At 34.6% G+C, this 12,947-nt stretch overlaps 1 protein-coding gene across 10 annotated transcripts in view; it reads right to left on the bottom strand.

The window, feature by feature from the left end:
* LOC121729551 (disabled homolog 2-interacting protein) overlaps positions 1–12,947 on the bottom strand; it is a 224,627-nt gene that overhangs the window by 45,695 nt on the left and 165,985 nt on the right. For 2 of the 10 annotated variants that reach the window (XM_042118096.1, XM_042118099.1), the window contains exon 2: positions 4,622–5,072. The exons of 4 other annotated variants lie outside the window; for them this stretch is intronic. In XM_042118096.1, the coding sequence (XP_041974030.1) occupies positions 4,622–4,814 (193 nt within the window). In that variant the 5' untranslated portion in view covers positions 4,815–5,072. Of the gene's footprint in view, positions 1–1,175; positions 1,236–4,621; positions 5,073–9,867; positions 10,147–12,947 lie in introns of those variants that run through there. 4 more of the 10 variants (XM_042118097.1, XM_042118095.1, XM_042118098.1 and 1 more) reach the window with 4 other exon arrangements.

Genomic DNA, 12,947 nt, shown 5'->3' with positions numbered 1-12,947 from the left:
CGCAACTCCGTTGCGCCAAAATTAGTTTATCGCGCGGGAACCGCACATTTTTCCGGGATAAAAAGTATCCTATGTCCTTTCCCGGGACTCAAAGTATCTTCATACCCAGCAGAATCGGTTCAGCGGTTTGGGCGTGAAGAGGTAACAGACAGACAGACAGATAGACAGACACGCACTTTCGCATTTATAATATTAGTATGGATGGTTCATAGTAATAAGTTCAGAGAATAAGGGCCTGTGTCACCACTTCCTGATAAAGTGCCGGATATCCACAACTTTTTTGACAGATTCTCCATATTCTATCTGTCAAGTGGTGGATAGCCTATCCGGCGACCGGCACTTATCAGGAAGTTTTGAATCAGGCCCTTAGAATATATGGACCAAAAGTGAGCTAAAATCCTCAAATATTAAGAAAATTAGGTAAGAATGAGATTAGTAACGAAACCTCCATTATTACGAGACCTATTTTTTGTTAAAAAAAGCTATAGCAACGTGTAATATTTGTACCACATTTTTTATAACTCAAGAACTTTGCTGGTAAGCTAAAAATTCAGGAAATAACAAGATTCCTTTCTTTCTTTCGTACGAAGAAACTTCATTCTCTACATTTCTGCCTTTTTAGCGGTACCACGATAATAAATCTATTATGAGATAAACCAGTTTGATGTTTGTTGGACGTGTTATCACGTGGCACTTCCTGGCCCTCGTAGGGTAAGGGCTTCCGTCCTTGAAGGGAACAAAAACTAGGCCTAGCCGACAGGATCCCGCCGCATACCGCGTATCAATTTACATAACCAAAGTGACGTGACGGTAATTTTGAATAGATGGATGTTATCTATATTATTAAAATGCGAAATTAGTGTCTGTTTGGTCACGCTTAAGTCGCAGAACTGATAGATAAAATTAGTATGAAGGTACTTAAGTACCGGAAAAAATACAGAATTATTTACACGACAAAAAACAAAACATCTGCAGTTGCCAATACCTGCTATACGATATTAAGAAGAAGTACCTAAAGTAACACGTGAATGCAAAGTTTAAGAGCATAGTTCAGAGCAATAATTTGGCGAATTAATAGGTCGTAAACGCAAATAGTAAATACTAGTGAAAAGCGATTTTCAGATAACAAATACGAACCCAAATTATGTTTAATAAAAGTAAGAAGTAGCACTTACAAAAATCTTTGAGGGTTTGCCACATTGTTTTGACCACTCACTACACAACATTATTGTCAAGTCGTCGCGTCGGTACGATTTGTATGAAAACTATGAAATAATGTTTATCAACAACAGATTCACTCTTATCTGCTTCCTGCTTCGCGATAAGCATTGATAACAATAATTTTGCAATGCATAAGGTGTTACCAGGTATAGTTGACAAAAAAGTGTCCAGTTTTATTATTTGCAAGTTGCACATCCATACTAATACATATTATAAATGTGAAAGTGTTTCTGTCTGTCTGTCTGTTACATCTTCACGCCCAAACTGCTAAACCGATTATAATGAAATTTCGTATGGGGATACTTTGAGACCCGGGAAAGGACATAGGATATTTTAATCCCGGAACAATTTAACAAACGAATTTTGGGGCAACGGAGTAGTGTGCGTTATCTAGTATTATCATATTTTAGTCTCTACAAAATCCCTGTAACTGAGGTAACTTTACATTGTCCGTTCATATTTGTTCAAATTTTCTTCTAGTTAGATGATTCTCGGTTCTTTCAATAAATTTACAGACTTAACAATGGTTAATTGCTAATTAGAACCTTCATGGTTTAAAGATAAACAGCGCTTTCGATAGGAATTCATGGTTTATTATTCACAATATATATCTGAAGTTTAACTTAAATTTTCTTAGCTTATACATAATATTCTATAATTAGTAGCTGTTAACAGAAATAAATAAGTATGTCTTTCTTCCTTTTTTCAACTAAAAATCATAATTATTGTCTATGAACGAATAAAGTTTTTGGCCAATACACGTTTTTCGAAAAAAGAATGGAATCATGACGCATCGTAAAAGGTAAGCTGATATATCACCCTAGTGTCAACGTCCTTGAAGCGTGGTTACCCGACTGTGAAAAATAGAGGGTTATTGCTTGGATAACTTTAAAGGTTAAATTGAGCAATATAAAGGTCGCATTACACCCACTATCCGCCTTACCTTCAGTTTCTAATTTAAATTAATTTAAGCTACATAGAAGACTAATATTCCTATTTTAAATTAAAATAATGTAAACTGTATTGTCAACTTTCTGATGGTCATTTTCAACACCTCATTGTCTTCGACAAGGGCGACATTGAAATGTTGGCAATACCTTTTAAGTTAACATTTTTATGTTGACGCAATGAAGAAAAAATCCAAAAAGGTTTCTGAACAAGTCGATACGTAGCGCTTGACAGACTTTAAATAATAGCTCCCATACCGGTTTCAGTGACAGTGGCCGGTTTCATTGAAACCAGGCCAGCTACGCAGGAGTAATTTTACAGTGCCCAAGTGTGTGCGCAGTACACAAGAGCACTCTCTATTCGTTTACTCTCATAACCCAGTGGGACGGAAGACCGATACGACCGGCGAGAGATCAGGCGCAGGACCGACTTTTTACATGCCTATCCGACGCATGGATCATCTTACTTGTCAGACAATCAGGTGATCAGCCTGCATTGTCCTAACCAAACTTGGATATAACATGTTTCCAACGCGGGAATCGAACCCACGACCTTCGAGTCAAGAGCCGCGCTCTACACCACTAGACCACGGAGGCGTTACACACAGACAGACTTTAGCACTGTATAGTAGAGCCTCGTGAACTCTACCGAGCAACTTTCGCTATAAAGTTAAATAATTATTGTATTATAACCATTATATAGACTATAGGTGAGTCGCTCACACCTCATGCTTATTAACTTCAATTCTGAGTACCAAACACAGGTGGACAACTTAGCATTATATCTAAACGATTGCGCAATATGCAACGGAAGTTTGGCGCCCAAAAAGGGTTAGACAGAGAGAAGCTGAATATTTAATAGAGGTAGAAAGAGACAGAAGTCGGGAAACGGATGTATCCCGCTTGAGCACAGCACAGGTGCAGAACGGACATGACACTGTGCACAATAACAATTGTTAACAATTACCATCATACGTGATCTGGAAAAGCTATTCAAAATTAGGCTTTGTTACGTAAGCAGTAGAGTGCACAAACTACTGAATAATTATCTTCCCTCTAAAGATCGTGAACATAAAGCAGACTCGACACTGAATAACCTTGAGTAGAGTTTGGACATCTATAGCATAATAATTTAACGCTGAATTTATGGATATAATTTACAATGGTTTAGTGTTTGGGATTAAATATTGGCTAAGGTTGGGTTGCACCAGAGGCGTGGTTAAAGTTAAAGTTAAGGTTAAAGTTATGGTTATAGTTAAGGCTAAATTTAGATTTAACTTTAACCTTAACTTTGACCGGAGAAATTGGCGAAAATTAAATATGGCGTCTTGATGGCGTCCATTTTTAACTTTAACCAAAGACTTGACATTTTGCATTGTAGTTAAAGTTAAAGTTAAAGTTACAGTTATAGTTAAAGTTAGTTGGTGCACCCAACCTAAGTGAATAAGAGGAACTTTGAGCCTTAGCCCAACCCTGGGACAACATAGGCACAAAAGCCCTCAGAAATGCTTAGAATGAATCCCAACAGTATTCAAAACCAAAAACTCATCATCACTGTCGGAGAATAAATAAAAATAATCAAACTATAAAAAAAGACCTCAGAAATGCTTAGAACGAATCCCAACAGTATTCAAAACCTAAAAATCATCATTGTCAGAGAGTAAAATAAAAACAATCAACCACCTATCAAATTAATTGTAAAGTCTTCAAGACCGAAAAACAAAATAAATTAGAAGGTTTTTATCACAGTACGTCAATTGTATGAATCATGAGCCAAAGTCAATGACAAAGAGAAACGTGAATTCGAAACCGCAGACTGCTCCATGTAGGGGATATCGGAGCTAATTGCGACAAGGTTCTAATTAGGTACGAACTTGATAAGCGAGTACAGAGTTGGTACCTTGTTAAAGTAACCTTCATGTTACAAGATCTTGTTTGAACACAGATGGCGCTGTTTTGTTTTTGGACAAGTTTACGGTTGCTAAATAAAGTGTAATTAACATTTTTAAATAAATTTTGTAACATAAGTACTGCCTCTACACGTTTGCATTATCCATGGATATTGTTAGTAAAAACAAAATAATTATCCACAAGTAGGATACCTGAAGTAGGAAATGCATTTATACAAAACCTAATTTTTGTTCGAAACCCGTTTCGCTGTTTAGAACCACTGACCTACATCTTAAACTATTGTTATTAGAATAAGGGTATTAAAAGGACAATGCTCCTACAAAGGACTTCAAAAGGACCGTAAACGACTTCATTAATTGTCATAACTTTACTGATCCCGAATATTGCCCAGCTTAAAACCCTTTGATCTAACCGCTAAGATGCATATGATTACGACGATAGAAACGTTTACAAATTAATGTCCCTGGAGGCAGCCGTTAGAGATACCTACTGGAGTATATACCTTAAATGACTTTATTATAATTTATAACAAAAATACGCACCATCCTCATCCTGGGCATCGAAGTCGGCGAGGGTGTAGTTGGACAGGTCCTCAATGTACACTTGAGGCTGCCTCGTGAGCGTGTGGCGACCTCCCAGCGAGTGGTAGCAGCTCTCCTCCTCCGCCGCCTCCTCCGTGGAGGACCCCTTCAGACATGAGTGGAAGCTTCGAGAGAGACGCCGCTCCGTGCTCATCCTCACTCATGTGGCACACGGCACTTCACTTTTTAATTTTCAAATTTAGAACCGGTTCATCCTTTTCATAAACCTCCTTGGTTTTATGTGATTTTCGAATAAAGAACACTTCACTTTCCATCCGTTTATTAAAACCTCGTTTGTGAACTTTTGAATTTCGAACACTCACTTTATTCCTTTTCTGTGCAACCTTTTTGACTCACTGATATCGACTTCGTAATACTTATCTGATTTACATTTTATCTTATCTTGAAGGTCCTGCGTTACACAATAAGTTACATACGTTATGACTTGGAGGATTTAATTTAAATTGACATTTTTTCGAGTTGCCGGGATAAATACTCGAGTTATGAAACGCGTTGCCATGGAGACTGTACCAGAAATATGACAGGCCGGTTCAATGCACCGCCACAGAATGGGGCCTACCGATGTGACATTCGGCTAATGAAAAGCGCCAAACAAAAGCATAAAGCATCTTTGTTCGAGTACCTGAGTGCGTCGCGTCTTGAGAGGCCGTCAATTATAGTTACGTGAAACGAAACTGATATTTATGACATACACGTAAAAAGCCGCACGTGATCCACCAATACATAATATCACGTATTTTATAAGAAAACCGCACTCACTTTTTAAATTATCGAAATTTCGTCGCTAAATTATTTGCCACCGCATGCGATAATAGCGAAGATGTTATGTAAAGAAATTGGCCAAGAATTTGGGGTTTCCCCATCTAAAGTATTTGTAATCCAGTTTATCGTAAGATTTTTTCTGCGTATTTTATAAGATTCACAATAAGCTTCCAAGTTCCAACAATACGGGGGCAGGTATAGGATAGTTTCGGAATTCCTTTCATACCAAATTTTAAATAGGAAGAATATAAGTAAACAGGCAGATGTCCGTACCGTACTTACTACTGTTATATCAACTACAAATAAAGAGATACATACATAGTTGAATTGACTATATTTTTTAGAAGTAAGACAAAAATTAGGCTGACTTTATCTTTAGATGCCTAAGAAGCAAAAGACCAAAATCGAAGAAGATTTTTCACATATTTTTCATTTCTTTAACGGAACCCATACAAAGTGCACGGACTTCAAACTGACAAACGCAAGAAGGAAGCGGAAACAGTCACTTGTTTTACAATTACGTCTCATTGCACTTAGATAATTTCCACAAAAAAGAGAAACCCATTGTTGGCATCATGGAGAAACGCTCTCAAGTCGCGGAAGCGTTCATTAGTGGTAGTGCTACATACACTGTATCACCTACTTTCCACCGAAATGTGCTCGTTTCATGGATACTATGGACAGATATAGTAAGGGATACAGATACTCGAAACAATATAGAGTGCTTAGTCGAAATGCATACTATGCCAGCTTCGATAGTAAAGTTTCAAAAATGTATGCGATTTGACATAACGCATCGGTAAGTGTTGCGAATTGCGATGAGTTATGTCAAATTCCGGTACATTTTTGACATCTAACTTTCCTGTCGAAACTTGCCTAAGCATTTTGGCTAAGCAATCAGGTAATAAACCTACAACTACGTTAAATGAGCTTTAAAATAGGGGGGTTTTAACCCTATCTAGGACGGTACTTACAATATACACGTACCTTAGGCAAAAGTCGTTGCATATCGAGACAAAAAGCGTAGTTAACCAAAACTTTGAGACTGTTTAGGGCTGTTTTGATATTTCAAGCATGATATTAGCGTAAGTGGCGTAACTTTTCTTGTATGTTCCGTTCAATATACCTACGTAGGCTTTCCTAAGTTTTGAACGCTGGTCTTCACTAACACGCATGAGTTATTTAGTATTTACACCGGTTTTATGTTAGGTATTGTCAAATTCTATGCTTTAACTGTCAAAGGGCTCCCACGGTATATGTCTAGACAGCACCCACTGTCAACAGAAATGGAAGTGTCTAAGTAACGCCCACTACACTGTCTAAGGAACGCCCACTTTTCATCATTACTTAATAGGAAGTTATCTAGTAACACCTACCAGTCATCACCACTTAATTGGATGGTCATGTTTCTGTCATTTGTGATCATTAATTTTCAATTAGTATCGTACGATTGCGAATCTACAATCAACATCAGTGTTCTATTTTTGAAATATCGTGATATAATTTGTTTCATGGCAAAATCAATTCTATAAGTTTGAATTTAAGGTTAAATTTTGCTAGAATAAAGTTGTGTTTCGTACACTTTGTTTTCTCCGCGACCTTTCAACTTTAAAGTGTTTTAAGAACTAAATGGGGTAAGAAGTACCCGAATAAAGCTCAAATGTTTCATTGTTTAAGACTTTCAAGTCTAAAACATGAGGAGTTCTAAATATAGCTTAATAATACGTGCTATTGTTTACTTAAATTTTGGCCTTTACCTACATATTCATGGTAATGTGGAATATATTTTAATGGTGTATAGTTATGGTAGCTGTATTGGCCTCTGGCAGGCCGCCAACACTTTCCGGTGCGATGTTTTCACAAGATAACACCGAAGGGCTCGTGCAAAGAAAACACGCAAGAAGTTTTTAATCAAACAATTCTTTTTAGTTTTATTTAAATTTTAAATATGGAACGGTCGGTTTCTTTTTCATTTAGAATAGCCAATGTTCAGACTATGCTTTAGGTAAAATTTCACTTTTGAACCTCTTTGTGTAAAAGTAAAAGTTTACTCAATAAAAACGTTATAATCTCATTCATACTGTTATCTAAATAAGATCAAGTGATTGTAAAGAGAAACATAGAAACGGAGTACTTTTAGAAACAAAATAAAGATAATATTCGTGGTAAATACCCTGTGGTGGACATAAAAGATAAGTAGAGAAAAGTTACACAATAAGCCTAAATGTTAACAGTTCTAACACAGTTCTAACTTAATGGCATAAAAAAACTGGAAAAAGAAAGAAAAATTTTATTAACCTTTCGTCCTGCTCGCTCCTATAAAAGGCGCAAAATGGCAGCGAATAAATAGGCTATCGCAAATAAAGACATCCGCCATGACAGGCGATGACACTTATGACGTGGCAGGTACTCCATCATTAGGAGGAAGCCGCCGATTTGCGACGGAAACGCCCGAGGATGGCCGAGCGGTTCTGCTAAGCTAATAAACTCATTAGGACATTAAAATACTTAATCTAGATGTAGTATTTTAATGCCACTTGCCAAAATCTTAAGAAATATCTCGAAGCCATTAAAATCTTGACGATTAGAAATCTAACTGTCCATATCCTTGAAAACTTTTGTTAATTGATTCTGTGGCATTTCATTTCTAAATTCTAACATAGTATAGGTACTGATAAAGCATCATATAAATTGTATTGTAGTTTGTTACACAGTAGATGTGACATAATCCTATAGTTTTATGAATCAAAATTATTAATAAGTATGTACATAGTGTTTGAAACACTGATCCTAAAACTAACATTTTGTTAACTATCCATGATAAAATTTAAAAAAATACAGGCTTTTGAAATTCGAATACAGTGTTCAAAATACGAATGAAACGTAATCGTGTTGGCAGAGAGGTGAATGTAGTGTTTGCCAAAATAGAAAATTGCCGTTTATCAATGAATGGTCTGCTATATGGAGAAAATGTGTCGCGAGTAGTGAGTTTTCCGATTCGCTATAATAAAAAAAATAATGTAAGTTTTTAATACAGGGTTAGTTTTTAAATGAACTTGGTAACTGGTAAGTGGTAAGCCTTATTTTATTACTTCGTAAGATTTGCTCCTTACCAGCACCAATTTATCTTTTCAAAAACATTGTTTTGTTTTTCGAGCAGGTTCGATTTCCTTGGGATCCTAATGACGCAGTTTTGATAAATCGAGCTTCTCATTTCAAACATTTTTCAAAACCCCCTAAAACTTGGTATACTAACGGCCACACTCAAAGACATAGGTATTTTATGGATTAAACTTTAATTACAAGGATTGTATGGGGCTCATGTAAATCTTCATTTAATTACAGTTAAGTACGGCGGTAAATTTATTTCTAGGCGTAAATATATTGAGTTAATTTCTAGTCTAATAAACTGACGGGTCTGAACGATGTAGACGATCGCTAGTAGAGTTCCGGAAGGCTCTACCGTACCCGCAGCTTTGGAGCACCATGGGGTTTTGTGGGTAGACTACAGTGGAGTCCCACATACCCCGGCCGATGTCCTCCGCCGCGCAGGGGATGCCTAAAGCATTTCCCCTATATTAAAAAAAAGGCGTAGCAATAAAATAAAACTATTGCGTTGTTTACATCGTATACGTTTCTAATACAAATCTAACGCTTCACCAGAGCTAATCCCATTACATTAATCTGATTTCTATAGTCATTATATACCGGTTCTTATGTAATTATATTATATTATATCCTCTTCCTTGACTTGCGTCTCATACTTTTACTCAGGACACAAAGATAATATTTTTATTTCGGAAGGCAATGTTTTCGTAGCTATCTTAAATAAAATGTTTGTAATGACATTTTTAATGCTATTTATCATGAAAATAATAATTAATAATGACATTTTTTTCATATTGTCATTAGTTTTTATTATTCGTAGTGGTCATACAAATTTTAGATCTGGAAACTTGAAAACCTCTGAAGTCTGAAGCCAAGAATAAGGTAGCGTTGAAATGCATTTTAAAGTATTTAATTTAATGCATTTCAACTTTAAACATTGTACCTTGCGTCATCTTCTTAGTACCTACCTAATTATTATTATAATAATAACATAAAAAGTAATATTATAAATCATTAATTTAGTGGCTTTGTATCAGAATTCAGAACGCGACGTAGGTAGAGTTTGAAGGAAATAATATATAATTATAATAATGTTCCTTGGATATCAGTATTCAGTATTCAGTATTGTAAGATTTGAACATAAAAATATACATGACGTCTTGACTCTTGACAAGATAAGTCGCAGTGAGCCAATTGTCAATTATTAGTTATGACTTATTACACAATTTGACAAGATGGTTTACAGTAGCTCAATGTAAACACTGCCTCTACAGAAATTAGTATCACATTCGCAATTATATTTTCTTTAAATTTACGGTGTTTAAGCAACAGTGATTACTACTGATACTAACGAAAGAATAACTCTAAAATTAACTGTGATTCACGTAATATGTCAATGTTAAATTAAATCCTCACGGACTCCTTGCTCGTAATTTTGTAAACAAAACCAAAATAGAACGCGGCGTACGCACACAGATACACACACTTTCGTTTACATCACACTTATGCACATTTCACGGATTACACTTATGTATAACCTATATTTTTATTGTTGTGTGTAACCACGTGAGCGTCTTCATTGACAGCCGCTGGCGGACTGATGACGGAGCGGTGCCGCGCCGCTGCGCACGCGCACTCGCCTCCGTTTATTTACTATTCACGGGCATTTTCAAAAAAATGTGTACCCCTGGTTTTTACCTTGTCCCTTGACTTCGCTACAGATTATTTGTAAAAAATTACATACTAACATTTTGTAATTTTAATGTAGGAGCAAAAACAAGTTTTCTTTTATTAAAATACATTCACGTTTGTATAAAATTTTATTTAGTATGAGATTTATAAGGGTTTTTAAGTACCGAAACCTATTAAATTCACCTGTCCCCTTCCCAGAAGTTGTAACAAAATCTTTAATAACTATTTTTTTTCTTAAAGTAAGTTACTTAAAAACATATGTTAGATTCTTAAATACTTAATGTATCAATTGAATGTCTTGTTATTGAAAAACCTAACATAATTTAACTACAAATTAATTAAAATTATAATCATGAAAAAACAACCCGGCCGGAATGTTCGGTTTAGTGACCGTTTTTTTTAGTTTTATAAACATACTACAAAAATATTTTCGGCACTAAATGATAGCACTATATTTCATTGTACATCGAGAAACTTCAATTTGAATTTAGTAGTTAAAAATCTGCTACAAGACGCGGACGCAGGTTGGATGGTTCTTCAGGAACGGTTTATTTGTTCAGATAAGTGACCATATTTTGTAAGCATTATTATACTTTCTCCAACTGTTTTTACTGTTAACACGTTGCAAAATTAGCTTAGTATTTAGTAAAAAAAATGAAATTGTGATAACTATTATCGGTTATTTACAAACACTTTAAAAGTAAAAGAAAGTAATATTACGTGACTTCCGACTTGTGACTTTTCGTATGGTCACATATAATGGAACGGACAAGTCACAACAGGCGGAAAGCATAAGGCTTAGTTCACATTTATATAAATTATTTTTTTATTCACAGATTTTATTAAGAAAATTGGAGATTTTTAAACTGGTACGATTAACTTACAATTAATATATTTTTTATTACTTATGTGTTAAGGTGACGCCGCGTTAAAGTAAAAAACCGCTTTGGATATGTTTTAGATTGCTAGTTTTCTATGAAAGGCCGGCCCGGCCTCCCACAGAAAACAAGCAATGGAACAGCAAAAAATGGAAAGGGCGTAAGCGACAAAATAGTTTTTGTCGCGTAATTTAAAAACCATAAATACATTTCATATAAGCTATGGTCAAATTAAAGTGTATGCTTGAACCAATCCATGTATAAATTTTGGAAGCTTAAATCACTCTCCTCTGTTGGAAAAATAGGAATCCCTTTTTTTACACAGGTTTTTTTGATTGATTATTCTGTGTTATAAAAGTTGATCAATCGTGTTATGCTATGGGTAAATCAAAGACAAAGACATGATGAATACTGACAATGAACTTTAATTTCTTAGCTTTAGTCATTGCTGAGAAAAATCGATATCGCTACAAGCAAATTATCAAGGCGTCGCCTTTCCTTAACAATAACAAATATACTTACTATTTAAAATTTAAGTAAGTACCTAAAAGTTTTATTTTTTTTAATAATTTTGATTTTATTTCCACTACTTTTCTATCAGTAAAGTTGAAAATCATTTTGTGTCATTGATATTTGCAGATTTATAATAACTAGACATCAGATTATATGCATTTGCATACTTGCATATGCAAATGCATATAATGTCACATTTTAGGCGATAGTGCATATTTTGGCAATTTTTCGTTGATAGTGCATATTTCGGTAGTTTAACTTCCATGGGTATTAAGATTGCAATCGGAAAATGTTGGTAGAAAATTATTATTGGCGTATAATAAATAAATAAAAAGTCTTTATTTCAAGAAATTAAAAATCCTGGATTTTATGAAATTACAAAAATTGGCGCTTTTATTAATGTCACTACCGGAAAAGTCTTCAAAAAAATAATACATTTTAATATTAAGTGACTTTTTATTGTGCATATTTTGTGCATATTTCGACCATTTTTCGTGCATATTTGCATGGATATTTCGGCACTTTGATCGTGCATATAATCCGATGTCATTAATAACTTAGGAATTCGTAGACATGTGAACACATCTTTATGATTATGAGATGTTCGTCCCTCTAATTATTGAAGTTAAATCTATGAAATCAAAGAATTTTTTACTTTTATAAGTAGTGCAACAACAAAAATGTTTAAATAAAAGGTTTTTGTGTTATATAAACTTGTTTAAATATGTTAAATATTACTTACTCATGTAAAAAAATGAAAAATAACCTAGTGGGTAGGTCACATAGTCACATTATGGATTAAAAATAATTGCTACTCTTGTTGATCCTTGAAATTATCTATATTTTTTTTAATAAACAATTAAATATGCATTTCACTAGATTAAATAAACGAAGAAATCCATTTATTGCTGTATTTTTTTGTATTAAATTATATTTTACATTTAGTCGCACAACGGAATCTGATTCGTCGAAAATTCGATTTTGTTTCAATAATATCAGAATAATATAACGTTTTCAGCGTTCTTTTTAACTTATTCCATTAGTTCAATATTTGTCCTTGTATATGACATTCAAATAAAGGTAAATAAATGACCTTAAAAAATATAGACATATTTTTGCAAGGGTACACGTTTTTTTGAAAATGCCCTCACAGTTTAAAATTCGAACACGCTCTAATAATAATCATCACACATGTTCCGGCAACTTCATAACACCTTACAAATCACTTATAACAGTTTTGAGGATTAACGTTTTAGAGCAGAGAACGCCTTATTTGTAACCGGCCAAGGTTATTTTTTTAAATGTTCACTAAT

This window comes from Aricia agestis, chromosome 8 (assembly GCF_905147365.1).
Source record: "Aricia agestis chromosome 8, ilAriAges1.1, whole genome shotgun sequence".
NCBI lineage: Eukaryota > Metazoa > Arthropoda > Insecta > Lepidoptera > Lycaenidae > Aricia > Aricia agestis.
The sequence above is the reverse complement of the archived record's forward strand: the minus strand, read 5'-3'. Positions and strand labels throughout refer to the sequence as shown.